This window comes from Bos taurus, chromosome 18, assembly GCF_002263795.3.
Source record: "Bos taurus isolate L1 Dominette 01449 registration number 42190680 breed Hereford chromosome 18, ARS-UCD2.0, whole genome shotgun sequence".
In the NCBI taxonomy this organism is placed as follows: Eukaryota; Metazoa; Chordata; class Mammalia; order Artiodactyla; family Bovidae; genus Bos; species Bos taurus.
The window spans coordinates 54,188,158-54,207,203 of NC_037345.1; the positions used below are offsets into that span (position 1 = coordinate 54,188,158).

General features: G+C 44.3%; 1 protein-coding gene across 5 annotated transcripts in view; it reads left to right on the top strand.

Annotated features, from left to right (window-relative positions):
• Nucleotides 1-19,046, top strand: part of SAE1 (SUMO1 activating enzyme subunit 1) — a 62,258-nt gene that overhangs the window by 17,956 nt on the left and 25,256 nt on the right. For 3 of the 5 annotated variants that reach the window (XM_059876546.1, XM_005219193.5, NM_001081711.1), the window contains 4 exon segments: nucleotides 760-933; nucleotides 3,179-3,321; nucleotides 4,937-5,036; nucleotides 16,691-16,796. In XM_059876546.1, the coding sequence (XP_059732529.1) occupies nucleotides 760-933; nucleotides 3,179-3,321; nucleotides 4,937-5,036; nucleotides 16,691-16,796 (523 nt within the window). 5 annotated transcript variants of the gene reach the window in all.

Genomic DNA, 19,046 nt, shown 5'->3' on the forward strand with positions numbered 1-19,046 from the left:
TTATCTGTCTTTGAGGCTCTCTTCTGGTGATGTCCAGCCTTCCGAGTGAAATTGTCCCTCTGCTCCAGCCTCTGCTCATCTCACCTCCTTTCTGAGTTTTAATTGAATTTAAGAGTTCGTTTCCAGCGTTCTTAATTGTGTCTGATTTTTGCATCGGTTTGATTTGAAACCACTTGTAGGCAGGGAGTGCATCTTTTAAGCTACTTATGTTTTTCTATGAATGCTTCAAGTTGGGCACATGGTAGGTATTTTTGGTCAGTTCTTAGCACTCATGATTATGTCATTTTGTTGGCAGTTAAAAATTAAGAAAGCATGTACTTTTTTGTTTATAGAGTGAATTTTCATTATAAACACAAGGGGGTGCTCTTTAACCATCAATGCCCAGTTTAAAAAAGAAAAAAAAGTTAAATGTCTGTTTTAAAGCTTCGGGAGGAAAGAATATAGGGAATCTGCGTTGGACAGATTCCTATAGAAATAGTCGTAATACAATTAGATGGTAGATATTTTAGTTACTCTTTAAAATGGAAAAGTTCAGGGGAACTTCCCTGGCTGTCCAGTAGTTATGACTTTGCTTTCCAATGCAGGGAGTTCAATCCTTGGTCCAGAAGCTAAGATCCCACATACTCTTAGCCAAAAAACCAAAACATAAAACAAGACACACTGTAACAAATTCATTAAGGAATTAAAAAAATAAAATGGAAAAGTTCATTTGTTATTTCCTGCCAAATTCAAATATTCAAAAAAAAAATTCCTTCCCAGGTATCTCCAGAAGACCCCGGAGCCCAGTTCCTTATCCGTACTGGGTCTGTTGGCCGTAACAGGGCTGAAGCCTCTTTGGAGCGAGCACAGAATCTCAACCCCATGGTGGATGTGAAGGTGGACACTGAGAATATAGAAAAGAAACCGGAGTCATTTTTCACCCAATTTGATGCTGTAAGTTTCATAGAGAATGTAAAGTCTACTGGAGGAATTAAGCCCTAGTTGTATGTATGTTAGGTCCCCTGGGGTATTAGACTCGAAAATCTGAGCTTTTCCCCCATATAGTTTGTAGGCTGTTCTGTTCTTCGCTTTTAGTATTGGGTGGGCCAAAAAGTTGCTTCGGGTTTTTCTGTACTATCTTAAGGAGAAACCCGAACCAGGTTCTTGGGCAACCCAAGCTGTTGCCCTAGTTAGGTGAAGTCTTATATTACCTTAGTCCATATATGCCTCATTAGTGTGTGGCCTTAGTTTACTGTGTGTGGGGGGTAGGCAGACCCAGGCTGTTGAATCTGCTTTAGCTGCTTGTGAGTTGCTGCCTTTTGGTTTCTTCTTTGGGCATATTTCCTCCAAGACCAGCTTTCATCATTGGTGTTTTGTCTTCCTTGCAGAATCTCCGCACACAGCTTTAATACATTTCACTGCAAATGTTTTCTTCCAAAAACTTAACAAGTTGGTGATTAATTTCTGTAGCAGAGTCATTTTTTTGTTAGAAATATCAAACTCCAGTCTGTGTTTTGTCTTTTGAAAGAGCACACCTGATCTTGGTCTGTCTATATCTCTCTCCTCCACACAGCCGCTTTGACCATGTTGCCATGGACAACTAGACAGAATCACTGCAGTCATAAGCCAAATGAAGCATATCCGACCTCACTTGATTTTACTGCCAAATCTCTGCAGAGGTGAAAGGATAAGTGAAATTCTGCTTCAGTGTCTACACGACCTTTCAGACATGGTTCCCTCCGCCCTGGAAAAGCTTAGTAAATGTTGGATAACCATGTAATAGTCAGAGATGATCTGCTTGGTTTTTCAATGAAAGACCCATTACATGAGAGGTTAGGATTTGAGTTTGGTTTCCACGCCGTTGTATCTCATATGTGCATGTATTCAAATGTGGGCTTCAAAGGACGGTTCATCTGTGCGTTTTGTCCCTTTAAGATTTTTTTTCACTCTGTTTTGTAAGTCCAGGTATTGGAACATTTTCCATTTGGACATAAGTCATCCTTCATTTCTTTATCCATAGCAACCACATTTGGTTTCTCTAGGTGTCCTTGAACTTCTAGCCACTAAAGCTTTGTTAGAACCAAAACAAGGGGTTGTTGCTTGTATTAATCTGAGGCATGTTCACAGGGCCAGCGTGACTTGTTTGAGCCGTGTTTGACTGGCCCTCATAGGTTTTCACACTCGATTTTGACTGCAGAGCTCCGTTGAGACAGTGTGCATGTTCAGCCGCACCTGTCTTGTCTTTTAGATTTGGTTTCTCCCTGGGTGGCTGCGTCCTTTGAATGGCAGTGGAGACACATGTTTCTCTGAAGCAATTATGTCAGTGTTCAGGCTCCCAGGCAGCAGCAAAGAGGTTTATCAAGTGAAAACATCCTTTGGTAATTTCTTCTCCAACTTTCTCTGTTCAGAAGAAAACATGTACGATTTAGAAGTTGTCTTCTGCTCCTGATCACAAAACTTTTCCTGAAAAGATGGTGTCCTGTGCAGTAAAACTTAGCCGTTTCCAATACCTCAACTTACTGGAACATGACCTGGAGGCCTCAGAGCAACATTGATGATTCCCCTGAGTGAATCACCAGCTCATTGTCTTAACTCTGAATGGGAGGTCACTTGGGCTATAACCTTTTCTTTTGTCCTTAAATTCAGATTAAGTTTCACATCGAAAACTGTGGAAAAATAATCTCAATGGGACTTGTTTACCTTCTTTATCATCACACATCAGTCAAAAGAAAGGGGGGAATAATGCCCTTGTATTTAAACATGACCTTTGGGTAAATTTTAAAAACTGGTGTTGTTTCTTGCTGTAGCTTAATCAGACTTTAATAGGTGTAATGATTTAGAAATAACTTACTCTGAGTTATATTACTGTCTTTTCATGAAAACTGTGAAGTGTGGTTTATGTATGTTCATGGTTTAGGGGAAACAAATTCATTGAGTGCCTGTTACTTAATAGCTCAACGTGTTTCATTTTGGTCGCGGAACGTGAAATGATAGTCTCGATAATTTACATTTTCTGCACACTGAAGCCTGCAACTGTTCTTTTGTCTTCTAACCTGAGGATCCAAAGAACCTGTTGTACCAGTTTGAAACCGGCTTTAGACATGCCCAGAGAGACTGTTCATTACGGTTTATTTAGACATCTGGGTGGTGAGTCATGGTCTGCCTAACTCACATGCAGCCACTTTCTTTTCTTCTGCAGGTATGTCTGACTTGCTGCTCCAGGGACGTCATAGTGAAAGTTGACCAGATCTGTCACAAAAATAGCATCAAGTTCTTTACAGGAGATGTTTTTGGCTACCATGGATACACGTTTGCCAATCTTGGAGAGCATGAATTTGTAGAGTAAGTTGAGGGAAAGAAGGAGAGAACATAGCATTTTAAAATGTACTTTTATTCACAGGTAGGAAATGACTGAAATGGTTAGATAGCATCACCGACTTAGTGGACATGAATTTGAGCAAACTCTGGGAGATAGTGAAGGACAGGGAAGCCTGGTGTGCCGTAGTCCATGGGATTGAAAAGAGTTGGGCGTGACTTAGCGATTGAACAGCACAACGGCAACAGGAAATGACCTGTTAAAGAAAAGTATTTTACTTTAGGACTTAGAACTTTGGGAAATCAGTTAACAGCTTATTGACTACACAGATTGTGTGTTCAGAATTGTAGGAGATGTGGCTCCTGCCTTCCAAATTGATGGTCTCCTCTAGAGCAGGGGTCCCCAACTCCCAGACCCCCGACTGGTCCCAGTCTTTGACCTGTTAGGAACCAGGCCGTGCAGCAGGAGGTGGGCAGAGCTTCACCACCTGCTCCCCATCACTTGCATTACCACTTGAACCATCCCCTGCCCTGACCATGGAAAGATTGTCTCCACAGAACTGGCGGTGCCCCCCCAACCCCACACCGTGCCAAAAAGGTTGGAAACAGTTGCTCTAGATCATGAGACAGGCATTTCTAAGGTGATCAAAGCACACCACAGGGGTGTCTGATCAGTCTGGATCAGACTGATTTTGCTTTCTGTTTAGGAACGACTTGATTAGATTGTATACATTTGTTCCCCAGCTTGGGCTTGTGTGTGTTTAGGTTTGAGAGCTAATAAAACTGAGTACTAATTAGTTAGATGGGCAACTCTGGAGGCACTCTTAGCCAGAGTCTACCTTGGAACATCTCTAGGGTCCAGAGGCAGCTCTGGTGGAACAAACAGACCTCTTCTTGCATCTTGAGGTTGCAGATCCTGATAAGTCTCACATGATGAGACCTACCATATTTTGAACCTACAGCTTCTAGATGAAAGATGGTGATGATACCATTCTTGTAAGATGACAAGAGTTGGTTTGGGGGCTGTGACTTTTGACCACCGCCTTTCCAATGAGGGATAAAGAGAGACCCTGTGTGGTAGTGAAGCCCCCACCAGGAGTCAAGACAGGAACTGCTTTCTTTCATTGAACTTCTCAGGGGAGCCCCTGAACTCTCTTCAGTTTGCAGGTTTCTTGCCTGTGAAGTCAAGATGGGGGAAGGATAGACATGTTCAGAATCTCTTGTAACTCTAATGTGTGATGGCTTTAAGAAAATCTAGTCTTTGAGCATGTTCTAAATGGATAAAGAAGTCACTGTAGAGAAAAGAAGGCCAGATTATTTGAAGGTGAGCTCCCCATGGTAGATGGGAGGAATTGAATTCAGGGAATGTTTACAGCATTTCTTGAGAACATACTATGTGCTTGGCAGTCTGCTAACAATTGGTTATTTCTCTTAATAATCCTGCAGAGGTTATTATTCCCACATAGTAGGTAAATGCCACATCAGGTGGTCTTGGCTCCTGGGCTGGGATTTGAGCCCAGATCAGTGTGAGATGTTGCTCTTAACCACCATCCATTCCATGCAGTGAGCTGGTGATGCTCTTTTTGTTCTCATGGCATAATTCACAGAGTAAAACTCAATTCCCCCGCTTGTCATCCTCTAGGGAGAAAACCAAAGTTGCCAAAGTCAGTCAAGGAGTAGAAGATGGACCTGATACCAAGAGAGCCAAACTTGATTCATCTGAGACGACCATGGTCAAGAAGGTGTGTTGATGCAGCTGATTCACTTTGCTGTACAGTAGAAACTAACACAACATTGTAAAGCAACTGTGTAATTGTGTTGTTGTTGTTTTAGTTGCAAAGTCATACTTGTTTTAGTTGCTAAGTCATATCTGACTCTTTTGTAACCCCATGGACTGTGTAGCCTGCCAGGCTCCTCTGCCCACAGGATTTCCCAGGCAAGAATGCTATACTCAGTAAAAATTAAGAAAAAAGTTATGTTGGGGGGAGTGTTAAGTCAAAAAGCCCTGGGGTCCTGTAGGCTCCAGGCCATAACCAGGAAAGGAAACATGTAGTCCTGAAGGGAGGAGTCTGGACAGAGTGGGCCAGCGCTTGTCCCCTTTAAAGGGGGGCAGATATGCTTAGTGCCAGCTAGCTGTTACCATGAGGTTGTGTGTTCAGTAGCTAAGTCATGTCTGAGTCTTTGCGACCGCATGCAGCATGCCAGGCTTCCCTGTCCTTCACTATCTCTCAGAGTTTTCCCAAGCTCGTGTCCATTGAGTTGGTGATGGCATTCAACCATCTTATCCTCTGTGGCCCTCTTCTGCCCTCAGTCTTTCTCAGCATCAGGGTCTTTTCCAATGAGTCAGCTCTTCACATCAAGTGGGCCAAATTATTGGAGCTTCAGCTTCAGCATCAGTCCTTCCAGTGAATGCTCAGGGTTGATTTCCTTTAGGACTGGTTTGATCTCCTTGCAGTCCAAGGGACTCTCAAGAGTCTTCTCTAGCACCACAGTTTGAAAGCATCAGTTCTTCAGTGCTCAACCTTCTCTGTAGTCGAACTGTCACATTCCTACATGACTATTGGAGAAACCGTAGCTTTGGCTATATGGACCTTTGTAGACAAAGTGATGTCTCTGTTTTTTAATATGCTGTCTGGGTTGGTCATAGCTTTTCTTCCAAGGAGCAAGCATCTTTTAATTTCATGGCTGCTGTCATTGTCTGCAGTGATTTTGGAGCCCAAGAAAATAAAATCTGTCACTGTTTCTGCTTTTTCCCCATCTATTTGCCGTGAAGTGATGGGACCAGATGCCATGATCTTAGTTCATTGAATGTTGAGTTTTAAGCCAGCTTTGTCACTCTCCTCTTTCACTCTCAAGAGGCTCTTTAGTTCCTCTTCGCTTTCATAGCTGAGGCTCTTCATATTTCTCCTGGCAATCTTGATTCCAGCTTGTGAGTCATCCAGGCTGGCATTTCACATGGTGTACTCTGCATATCAATTAAATAAGCAGGGTGACAATATACAGCCTTGACGTGCTCCTTTCCTAATTTGGAGCCAGTCTGTTGTTCCATATCTGGTTCTAGTTGTTGCTTCTCTCAGGGTCAGGTAAGGTGGCCTGGTGCCATCTCTTTAAAAATTTTCCACAGTTTGTTGTGATCTACACAGTCAAAGGGTTTAGCGTAGTCAATGAAGAAGTAGTAGATGTTTTTCTGGAGAAAATGTGGACCGAGTGATGCCCAGAGGTGATTTTTCTTTTCTTTTTTTTCCAGAGGTGATTTTTCAAGAGAGTGGGAAATGTAGAATTTTTTCATATGCCCTGTCCCAGACTTGTTAATGCCAGCAGCCTTTTTGCATGCTGTTCCCTTGCGCCGTGTAGAGACTGAAGAGAACATGTGCCCTCCTTACTCACCTGCTGTGGGCCAGCAGTTTGAACCTTTGGGGTATGGAGTAGCATAAAGAAGACTGTTGTTGAGCATAAGCCATTACTCTTGTACAGATTTTTTTGTTTTCAAATTGGTGGACAATTTAGTAGGCTCCTTAATGGGCAGGGAGACAGTTTAAACTTGAATTGCTTATTGCTTTTTTAAAATAAAGTTTTTGTTTTTTTCCCCACCAAATAACCTTTTAAGAAGAAAGGTCTTGCTATTGACAAGTGTTCTCAGGTGTATATATGTATTTTTTTAACGTAGTTTATGATACTGTAATTCATTTTACATAAGAAAGAGTGGAAAGGGCATCCGTAGATAGATGATGGTTTCATAGCTAGTGCTGGAATTTGAGAAGGGAATTCACGTGATGAGGAAAACAAATCCAAGTGGCCAGAATTGGTTTTGTTAAACCAAGAGGAAAGACATGGGCAAGCCCATATTTACTCTTTACTTTGTAGATTTAAACGTTGAGAAAAAAAATCAACTGGTCAGGGCATTGAGTTAAAATTGCTCTAAAGGGGGGATTCTAAGAGTGCAGAAACCACAAAAGAGACTGCAAAAAACCACAAAAGTGGAACTCTTGAGTTTCCAGCAAAGCTGCGCTGGAGATTTTCTTTCTCTTGCTCTTTATGTTTGTGTTGGAATAGTTCGATGCTGTGAGTGCGATACAGAGGAATTATTAAGCCCTAATTTTAGTGTCTATTCACAGGACCATAATTATCCAGAGCGAACATTAGTGTTTTGGCCAAAACTTGCGTCTTTTTCTTTCTTCCTTTCTTTCTTTCTTCTTGAGGCCCAGTCAAGCTTTATCTGAATGGCTCCGTGAGTTTGGTTGGGGGAGATAAATTGTTAACTAAGGGAGGAGGACAAAAGCAGCTTTGTGGGTGCTGTCAATTTATAAATCACACCCTCTTACAAGTGTGACACTTGGCCTTGGTGTGAAGGGTTTTATGGCTTAAGGGCCTTCTCTGATTGAGGCGGGCCTTTCACATTCAAATAGAGAGAGCCCTAGCTTTGTGAGCCCTGCACAGCGGGAAGTTTCCTGGGAGTCAGTCTGCTGGTGCCCACTGGGGCGAATCTGGAAACCTCTTTTGGGAGCCACTTTAGCGAGCTATGAGGAGAATGTGGGCAGCCCTGGCAGGCCCTGGGTGGCCTCTGCGTACCATTCTGCGGGCTCTTCAGGCACACAGCTCTTTGTGTAGCCTCTTCCTCCACAGGGCCCAATTTGAAGGTATCAAAATATTCCCCAGCTGACATTGTTAGTCAGCTGTTTCATGGGGACAATTCAGGCTTGGATTCCAACCCTGAGCCGTGAAGGTCGTGAGGCATGCAGGGCATTCCTCATGACAATCTCCGGGATTCCAAACCTTGTCTTTGTGTGGCCTCCCTGGGAGCTGCAGAAGGCCGGGGCTGGGCCGGGGCTTGGCCACCTTGCAAGAATGTGCCGTCTCCATTTTGGCAGTGACTGCTCCACAGTTTTGAAGTTTTCCTCCAATTCAAAAATCCCTGGGTTTAGATTCTGCCCTTTCAACTAGCTGGGCTATGCTCAGCCTTGCAGGATGGGGGTGGGGAAGCAGCCACTTCCTGTTTCCTGTGAAAGGCTTCTGCTGAGGGTTCCCTTCCCCTCCCCCTTTTCCTTAGTCTCAACCCTATGTTGTACACCCACTTGTGCTTGAGGGTACACATTGTGCTCCGAAATTAGAAACATTAAAAAACAAAGAGGAAAAACAGAGCTTGTGGTTTTCACACCGTCTAGGAAGATGCTTGGCCGGGCCTTTCTAGCACCTGTGCTATGGTGAGAACTACAGTGGTGGGCAGATGCCCAGCCCAGAGACTGGTGCTCAGGAGGACACTGTGCGCTTCCTTTGGTGCCCAGGAGGAGTCACAAGAGAGATTTCCCCAGAAACAGGTCTTGGGCACAGGCGTGAAGTGGGTACCCATATACAGCACCTAAAGGAGATGGCAGCGGTTTTATGACGAAGTGTCTGGAAAGGTTTCCCCGAGGAAGAGTTGTCAGAGTTGAAATGTGAAGAACAGACTGGCAAGCACCAAAGCCAGGATCCGCACCCAGTCACAGGAAACAGGGTCAAGAAAAAGCTTAGATGTTGAGACTCTGACTTCCCTGGCTCCAAACAGCCAGTTCTTTATGATTCTGTGAGTTGTAAAATGCCTACTGTGTACAAGGCACTGCATTGGGTGCAAGGAAGTACGTTAGTTGTCTTGTCTGCATTTACAGCAGACCCTGAAGCCCAGAGAAGTTAAAGGACCTGCCTGAGATCACACAGCTGTGTCAGAAGGAAGGACTAGGTGGGCTTCCCTGGTGGCTCAGATGGTAAAGAATCTGCCTACACTGCAGGAGACCTGAGTTCGATTCCTGGGTCAAGACCCCCTGGAGAAGGGAATGGCAACTCACTCCAGTGTTCTTGCATGGAGACTCCCATAGACAGAGGAGCCTGGCGGCTACAGTCCATGGGGTCACAGTGAGTCAGACAGGACTGAGAGGCTGACGCAGGGAGGGGAGAACACAGGCAGTGGCCCAGGGTGCAGGTGCGCTGTATCACCACAAGGTGCATCCCCTTGGAGTTTCCAGGATGGCTTGAAGTTGGGTTAGGATGCCGGGGTGAAATATGTGAAAATCAGGATCACTTCTGAAAACTTACGGGATGAATGACGACCAGTGTGCTCCCACATTGCTGCTCATGTTTCTTTATTGTTAGGGGGCTGCCGGACAGGAGTGGATAGATTCCTGGGGGTGGATACTCTCTGTGATAGCTTTTTAAAGATTAAACATAAAGATTTGCTTCTGACATGCTAAGGAATACAGACTTAATTTTACCCCTTCTGAAGTAGTGGGTGTCTAATTTTGGCCCTGGAAATCCCTTTTTTCATGAATTAGTTGTGAAATTCCACAGTTGAAGAGTGATTCATTGTTTTGATTTCTCCTTCCTGAGACATTTGTTGACAACTCTCATCCTCCTCTCAGCCCTTTCTTTACAGCAGCATTCCTGGTGGCTGGCTAGTGTGGCTCCCCCTCTCCTGTGGCATGTTGATTGCGGCACCCATTGCCCCTCCGATGACTTGGCAGTGTCTCCCTCGTTCACATAAACTCCATTTGACCTGGGCTGGGGAGTTGTGTTCCCAGCTGTGTCCTGGTGCAGCGCCCACACGTTCGCGTTCAGGACAGGTTCAGTGCGCGGTGGTAGTGGCTGTTGCAGCAGCATAATGTGACCCAACTTGGGAGATCATTGTCATTGTAAAAAGAATTTGTTCATTAGTTAGAAAGGATTTAACTTTCTTTGTGATTGAATAAATTGATTAGTGTTGTAGTATGTTAGTTCTCATAGTTGAGGTTATTTGAACTGAGCTGAGAGAACAGACTTAAAGAAGACAAGGTTCTTGGCGAAGAATTTGTAGAAGTCTGTTACTGAGTTGTTGCCTGGACCAGAACTTGCAGTCCAGAGAGTTCAAAACTCACTGTCAGAGTGACTTGGTATGTTTGTGGCTGGGGGGCAGGCAGGGAGGGGGCAGGGTGTACATTGCAGAGGATTTGGTGGGAAGCTGATGGCAGGTTTTCCAGGTAGAAGAGTTTTGGAGCGGGTGCTGCTGGTGCCTTGTCTCATTGGAGAGAAGTTTCTCGGTTCTATGGATGAGGAATAGAAGTCCCTGCCAGCATCACAGCACAGTGTGTGTGTGATATTTGATACACAAAAATCATGTGACATCAGTGCAAGTTATAAAACATAACAATAAAGCAAACACTATCTACCTTAATAACGAGAAGGTTTCCAGGACCCTTGTACCAATCTGCGTGTTCTTTCTCTGTCTCCTCAGGTCTGCTGGTACATTTGTGTGGATTTACTAAGGTATCCAGAAAGAGTAGATATTATAAGCCGGCTTGGCATAGTGTTTTATCATGTGTTTGTAAATCTCAACAATGGAATGATGCTTACTAGGTGATGATGTAGGTTAGAAATTAAGAATGTAGAGCGAAACCACTGTGAAACCACCACCCAGATTAAAGCAGAAAACACTATTGGGTGGTCGAGGCCATTTGGATGCCCCTCGCCCACATGAGTAACCTCTGTCCTGTCATGTTTTTCATTCCCGTGTATTTCTTCTTCCTGCTCGCCTATGTTTCCAAGCAATACAGAATTGTTTGGCGTGCTTTTTAATTTCTTAAAAATTGGTTTCACATGCTTTTTTTCCACATGCTTTTCTAAGAGCAGCTTTGTGAGGACATCTGTGTTTGTGTGTAGGTCTGGAGCTTTGCTGTCCATTATGGTAGCCACCAGCCATGTGTGGCCATTCAAATTAAAATTAATAAAATTTAACTTAAAAATTCAGTTCTGCAGTCTCACTAGCCACTTTTCACATGCTCAGTAACCACACACAGCCTATGGCATCCATATTGCAAAGCACCCATATACAGAGTGTTCTTGTCATCATTGCAAGTTCTCTTGGACAACAGTCATTGCAAGACAGTTTTTTTGGTGGGTTTTTTGTTTATTTGTTTTGACCACAGAGTATTTGTTGTGTGAAAACAGTACTATTTATTCTCCTATTAACAGGCATTTAGCTATGTAAGCTATTGCTGTTACAGATGGCGTTGCAGTCAGTGTTGTGTGCGTGCATAGATAATCTCTTTGGGTAGGTGTGTGATTTCTCTAGGGCATAGGAGAATTAGAATGTGCACACCTTCAACTTCACCAGACTCTAAAAAATAAGTCTTAAGGCATTTTCTCTATTTACATTCCAACCCAGCAGCATGTAACAGTAACATTTGGTAACTTTGGGCTCTTTTGCCACTCTGCTGAGTGTGAAAACTGTCTCCGGTTGTGGTTGTCAGTTGTTAAAATGCTTTTGAAAACTATAGTCTCTGATAAGCAGGTGTGGAAATTAGACCTCGAAATCTGTAGTTTGAAAGTTGTTTCAATTCTGATTTACATGCTGCTTTACATCCAGATCTTTATCACTTGTTATAGATGTTCAGCCTAATTTTAAAAAGTAAAATAGGGTACTTCCCTGGTGGTCCAGTGGGTAAGATTCCATGCTTCCATTGCAGGAGGCACGGATTTGATCCCTGGTTGGGGAACTAAGATCTCACATGCTGTGCGGCACAGCCAAAAAAAACCCACAAAAAACAAAATGGTTTCACAAGTTCCAATGTGGAAAATATAGAACAAACTGAGAAAATGTGAATCCTGCTACCCAATAATGTCACTATTCTTTTTATGCATGTACATAATAAATTGGAGTGCTAGTTAATATATGTAAATATATGCAAGACATACATAATGATCTAATGTATGTGGCATATATATATATATATATATATGTATTGTCTTTTCCTTTTTTCACTCCGTGTATTTTCATAAGCACTCCTCAAATCTTTGTGTCTACTTTGGAGAGCATGCTTCTGTTCTACTCTATTTTATTTATTGAGGTATAGTTGGCATACAATTGGAGAACATGATTTTTAAGTGGCTGTCTGGTAGGTCTTCCTCGCTTTGCCTTGCTGTGATCTATTGAGCCAGTTCCCTATTGCATAGAGGTTATTGCAGTCTCCCACAATCTAAATGGCTCAGCGAAACCCCTTAATTTGATAGCTGATAGACTGTGTGGAGAATTCATCTTTTATATTTACTGTTGGGCTTTCTGACAAATGAAAGGCAGGTGGGTCTTATCAGCTCCTGGGTATTTGTTGAAAATCTGCTGCATTCAATGCTATGCCTTTCACTGTGGTCTCTGCCTCAGGAAGCTGCTACCCAGTGTAAGAAGGCTTGTTATGAGTCTTAACTAGACTCTCAGATTGAAATCCTCAAGGCCCAGAATGATCAGGGAAGAAAATGGACAGTGGAGGGGAGTGGGTGAGGCCTACCAGACAGGGATTCGTGAGCGGAGGGCATGGTGGAACAGGAGGGGTTACTTCGTTTGGGTGAATGGTGGCAGCTGCTACCTGGGAGGAATGGTGGCAGCTGCTACCTGGGAGGCTTTGTGGCTGCTTCATCTGACGGCTCTTCACTCCCTGAAAGCACTGTCAGGCAGCATATTCTCTTTATAAACTCAATGCCGGTGAGGTGGGTAAGGTAGGCACTGCCTTTTGCATCTGTTCTACTACAGATTAGGCAGCTTGGTTAAGTTTTATTTTTCTTATGAGCCACAATAGTAGAATTTGGATACTTTGAATGAAAAAAGGGGGCATTAATTGAAGGCAGGCTGCAGTAGCCCAAGAAGCATAGAGTTTTATTCCTGTGATCTGAGAAGAGGAAAAAACCAGGGCAGCTGGGAAGCCCTGGAGGCAGCAGGAATCTGGCCTTTCTCTTTAGAGTTCTGCCACGAATGTGTCTCTATTTCCAGCTTTCATATTCTTGATTAAGGAATCTGGTGGGCCTGGCTTGGGTCGTGTGACCACCTCAGACTCTGTCACCTGTGCTGGTGGATTGGTACACATTAAAGCCAAGGCCACAGGGGCCTCCTCCTTAGATCCCAGGAGACTTCTCTAAAAGTTGTCTGCCACAGACCCAAAAGAGGCGAAGTCATTGGTCCACGGTCACAGACTAGTGGCAGAACTGGGACTAAATCTGCCCTAAAGTTGGGAAGGGTAGAGGGCCTCTACCCTTCGCCATGGTGCTGTAGAAGGTCCCACTCCGGCCTTCCTCCAGCCGTTCCCCTCACAGGGTGAGGCTCCCATGAGATCAAGAAGGTGCATCTGCCTGGGTCCCATAGCCTTCCCCCAAGTTCTGAACCCCATTCTGGGTACCTGGACCCCTGGAATCTCCTGGCCAGATAGCCTCAGGCTCACTTTCTAGGCTGCTTCCCTGTCTGCCTCTGGAGTGTGGACCTTACCACAGCGTCTGAATGCCTCGGCCTGAGGATTGGATGTTTTGGTGGGGAAGGATGGGCAAAACCTTGTGCAAAGTCAGGTTCAAAGCTCCTTACATTGTGGGTGAGCCAGAATGAGACGGGGGCAACCTTCCCAGGGTACCTCCTCTGACACAGGACTCCCACGGAGTGTGAGAATTCCAAATTTGAACCTAGTTTTCCAGGTGGTTATGAAGGAGGTTTATTTGTCAAGGCAGGAGAATACAATATACTTTACTTAATAGCTTATTAGTGTGATTTATAACTGAATATGTAGACATGATATATGGGTTTTCATTTGTACTCTTACCCTCAGGCCCTGAAAGCGTTAGAGGCAGGCCTGCTTCAGACTGATTCTAAGAACCAACTTTTTTCCCCCTTATTCTTCATATAATGGCCTAACAAATCAGTAGATTCTTAGCATTGGTCTTGGCCAGGCAAACTACAAAAATTTTGAATGAAAGTCTTGGTGGGTTTTGAAACCTGGTAAGACTTTTCTTCATTGTGATGGCATCTCCAGGTCGTACTGCTGATGGCTTGATCTGTGTGGTAAGACTTGTCAGGAAGGGTCTGGCAAGTCTGTACTAAGCACTAAATGTCACTCTGGTTGACTGCATGACTTATCTGCTAAGGTCAGACAGACCCACTGACCAAAAGGTTTGAGGGCAGTAGAGGCATCTTGTATACTAGCTTTTACAGTGGATCCAAACCCCAGAGGAGTGATTATGGGGAGGCAGAAAGCCACCTTACACACCATGGCTGGTTTTTATTTTCACCAGCAGTTTGAGTTTTCATCTTTCAGATCCATTTTGATCTTCAGCAGGGTGTGGAAACTGCCTGGCAGCTAATGGATCTTGGCTCCCTTAGCCTGTAAATTGCGCCATTGTTGTCTTCTTTCTGTTTTCTTTTTCTTTCTGATGTGTGGGGGGGTGGGGAGTTGGTAAAGGAAAAAAAGGAAGACACACACCTCTGTAAGTGTGAAGTTTTATACACTTGGCGCACACACATGTACTAGCTTAAACTTGGTAGAAGTACCTAACAACCATATGAGGATAAGGTGCCACTGCCTTACTCCCAAATATTTTAGTCTGTATTTTCTCAAATAAGGTATTCTCCGTGATCAGAAACCAGCCATCACAGTCAGGAAAAATACATGGATAAGTCACTGCCATCTAAATCCTCAGACCCTGTTTCGGGTTTGCTAGTTATTGCCGTCATGTCCTTAACAGCAAAAGGATCTGGGTCAGAGTCATGGATGATCTAGATTTTCATGACATCTAAAGGTTGCAAGCCGGTTATTTTGTAAAATGTCTCTCAGTTTGGGTTCCTCTGATGTTCCTTGTAATTAGACTCTTGCTACACATCTTTGGCCAAAATAGCACAACATGGATGCTTCTCATTGCATCCTGTGGTCTGGTGCATGGTTTCCATGTGTTGCTTTACTGGTTGTGTTAATTTTGATAATTTGAGTAAAGTTAGTTTCCATACTGGTCCTTTGAAAACAATTTTTTTATCCCTGTGTGACTAATAGGTATTTTCTGGAGAAGTATTTTGAAAATATGTAAATACTTCATTCCTTAAAAAACTTTGCTCATTAGTTACTTTTAGGTCTAAAGGATTATAGTTTACTTAAAAGTATTATCTATTATCCTTTTCTTTTATCCTCAGATTGCTCCAGATTTGACCTGAATTTAAGCTGATTTGTTACCTCTTGACATGTCCCATCATTCTTTGGGGCACTTTTCCTTGTCTCAGGCTCCTCTCATGTTGCAGCTTTGAAATCAGTCATTTCTCCAAGGAGAAATTTGTCTCTTAGTGGTGATTAGAAACCAGAGTCTGTGTTTGAGATGTGCTCATTGCTGCTAGAGTATCATTGCTTTTAGACGTTTTCAGTGGACACAGCAGGTAAATATTTGTATGTGTACACATACACTTGCATTTACATTTATTTATCTGTCTGTATATATGGAAAATGAGTTCAGGGCAGTAACTCTCACCACAGGCTTCATTCTAATTCTCTCTGTTTCCATAGTTCTGATTCTCTTCTTTGACAGTGAAGCCTTGCTGCCCAGATTCTCAGCGCGTTTTCTTGTTGCATCAAGTCCTTGGATGTGATCGGACTCCCGCTGCTGCCCTCTGGGGATGCCCTCCTTACCCTGCCCTGCTCTGTCCCCTCCAGTCCAGCCACCAGCCCTCCACACACACTTTCTTTACCTGTCTTCCTTCAGTCCCAGAAAACGGCTTTTGGACTTCATTGTTTAGGAAAGGAAAAGAAAACCATTTTCTTATTCATAATTAGTTGTTTGTATTTTAACATATATCTCTCATGGCATTTTTAAAAGAAAATTTGATGTAGGTTACTAGGTTTCAACTGTATTTCCTCCTGCCATAGGGAGAAGGAATGCTGTTATTTATGGGTATTGTTGTTTGTGTCTGTTTACTAACACAGAGAACATTTCATTGAGTATCTTTAGACACATTTTATTGGTCACTTGTGAAGGAATTTCCGTGGCATAAATACCGCCAGAATTCACCAGAGAGTCAGAATGGACAGAGCTTTGCACTGTCTTCCTGCAGTGAAGGGAGTCCGTGGCATTGATCTCTGTGAACCCGGTGCCCAGGGGAGCTCATAGTAAGTGCTCAGGAAGCATTTGTTGGATTTGAGTTGGCCTCAGCTTCTTTTCGGAGAAGGCAATGGCACCCCACTCCAGTACTCTTGCCTGGAAAATCCCATGGATGGAGGAGCCTGGTGGGCTGCCCGTCTATGGGGTCGCATAGAGTCGGACACGACTGAAGCGACTTAGCAGCAGCAGCTTCTTTTAGTGAACAGGAAACCTAGTAATGGTGATGAGTTACTGCCTGGTGATTTGAAGTCAATGTATTTTATCCTTGGGCTTCCCTTGTGGCTCAGCTGGTAAAGAATCCACCTGCAATGCTGGAGACCTGGGTTCGATCCCTGGGTTGGGAAGATCCCCTGGAGAAGGGAATGGCTACCCACTCCAGTATTCTGGCCTGGAGAATTCCATGGACTGTATTGTCCATGGTGTCACAAAGAGATGGACATGACTGAGCAACTTTCACTATTTTATCCCTAAGCAATCTTGTCTTTTTTTTTTTTTTTTTAAACAGAAGGTGGTCTTCTGCTCCGTCAAAGAGGCGCTGGAAGTGGACTGGAGCAGCGATAAAGCAAAGGCAGCTCTGAAGCGCACGACTCCAGATTACTTCCTCCTTCAAGGTGAGCCCTGAAAGCAGTTTCTCGGCACGCGCTTTGTGCTCTCATTTCTGCATGTGAGTCTGCAGAACCCAGAAGGTTCCTTGAGGTTGCCCTGAGCCTAGTTCCCCCTTGGTTGGTTCTAAGTGGTCACTTAGGACAACAGAGTGAATGGAGAGGAGGCCCATCATTGAGCTCTAGTTTCTTTACAATTTCTGTTTTTTTTTAATTATGTGTTGAAATGAACTGCTTTCTGAAATTGAGCCCAAGATAACAGTGTTATAAATCAAGCTCCTGTCATCACTGTTCCCTCTTTAGAGTTCTTCCTGGTGCTCAAAACCGGCGTTCCTCTCCTGAGAGATTTTCTCCCATCTCTCACCATCATTCAGAGGGCGTTAGGTAGGTGTTGGTTGCCGTCTCAGTGTTCTTGTGCTTGGCACTTTATTATTATTTTTTTTTTTAAATATCCATGGAATGTGGGATCTTGGGTCCCTGACCAGGGATCGTACCCTTGCCCTCTGCATTGGAAGCACAGAGTCTTAACCACTGGACTCCAGGAAAGTCCCTGTACTTTAATTTTTTAATATTATTTTAAAAACAGTAATCATGAACATCGAGTGCTTACTAGCAAGAGCCAGTGGGAGTTGATGTGTTATCCCTTAGTTCACAGACAAGAGAGCTGAGGCACAGAGAAATTGAGGTTGCTCTTGTTCTCAGGGTGAGCAAGTATGTAAATCACATGGGTTTGTTAGCATAAAAATAATCCGTATCTGTTACAGAAAATACCAGAAAAGCCCCCCAAAAAAGAATCACCTTGACATTTTTGTACTGATGGGGATGTGCTTCTCAACTCCCCCTCCTCACTGGTGGTACATAGACACCCCTCTGTAAACAGCTGTTAATTTGCAGAGGTTTGGGCATAGCCTTGGTGTTTCTAACTGCCAGTTATAAGAGGAGTCAGCTAGTATTTGAGTTTACCATAACCTGGGGATCCTCAGCCAGGGGCAGTCTTGCCCTCCAGGCAAGTGTCTGGAGACATTTTTGGTTATTATGACTGGTGTTGGGGTGGGGAGAGAGCCCCCAGAGTCAGCAGTGTTGAGGTTGAGAGACCCTGATCTACAACCCTTTTGCAGTTTCCAGAGTACTTTCTTGTCCACCTCCTCATCACATCTCCCTCATGAGATGGACAAGGTAGGAATTATCCCCAGTTTGGTTTCCGGGGCTGAGGAGGCAGAGACCCAGAGAGGCTTGTGTTTTGCCTTGAGAGGACACCGAGTGAAAGTCACTCAGTCGTGTCCAGCTCTGGCCCTGTGGCCTGCAGCCGCCAGGCTCCTCTGTCCATGGCAGTCTCCAGGCAAGAGTGCTGGGGCAGGCTGCCATGCCCTCCTCCAGGGAGCTTCCCAACCCAGGGATCGAACCTGCATCTCTTACATCTCTTCTGCATTGGCAGCTGGGTTCTTTACTACTCGCGTCACCTGGGAAGCCCAAGAGGACACCAAATGCAGATGTAAAAGAGGTGGGACCTGAGCAGCCCGGGTCTTTGAAATCTAATGAATTAAATACCGTATGAGGTACCAGGTAATAAGAGCATGCATGCTCCATTCTCAGTGCCCTGTGAGTGTTAGCTCATTGGATCCTCGCCTCATGCACACGAAGCTGCTGCTGTGCGCTCCTCTATACACACAAGGGATAGATTGGTAAAGACACAGGCCCATGGCCATCACTGCCCTCAGGAGCCTGTCACTGAGATGGGGAGGCAGGACTCATGCCCTGGAGACAGGATGGGGGAACGTGTATATTTCATCCAAGTAGATTCTGCTGAGCATCACCATCAGAAGTTATAAGGGGCTGGGGAGTCAACAGGATGTGATGAAGAAGCAGGAGCTTTATATCACTTCGCACATGGCAGGCAGTGGTTCACGGTCATTCAGAACTGGCGCTTTGGAATCAAAACAGACCTGCCTTCCAGTCCTGGCAGGTGGGTGAGGTTGAGCCACAGACTTCAATTCCCAGAGGCGCCCTCAGATTCCCCTCTGACCATGGGGGTGGTGACAGTGCTGGCCTCAGAGGGCTTTTGTGAGGCTTGGATGATACCCGTGCAAGAGGCTTAGCCCAGAGCGAGTCCTAGAGATCTGTCTAATCTAGCTGTGTGCTTGGAGGTCGGAGGTGCTTTCTAGTGTTAGGGTTGATTCAGTTTACCCTTAATTCCATTCTTGAGTAGGTATTATCATAGCAGCAATCCTGTCAGGCTTTAGTTTTTTTGCCTGTAAAAAG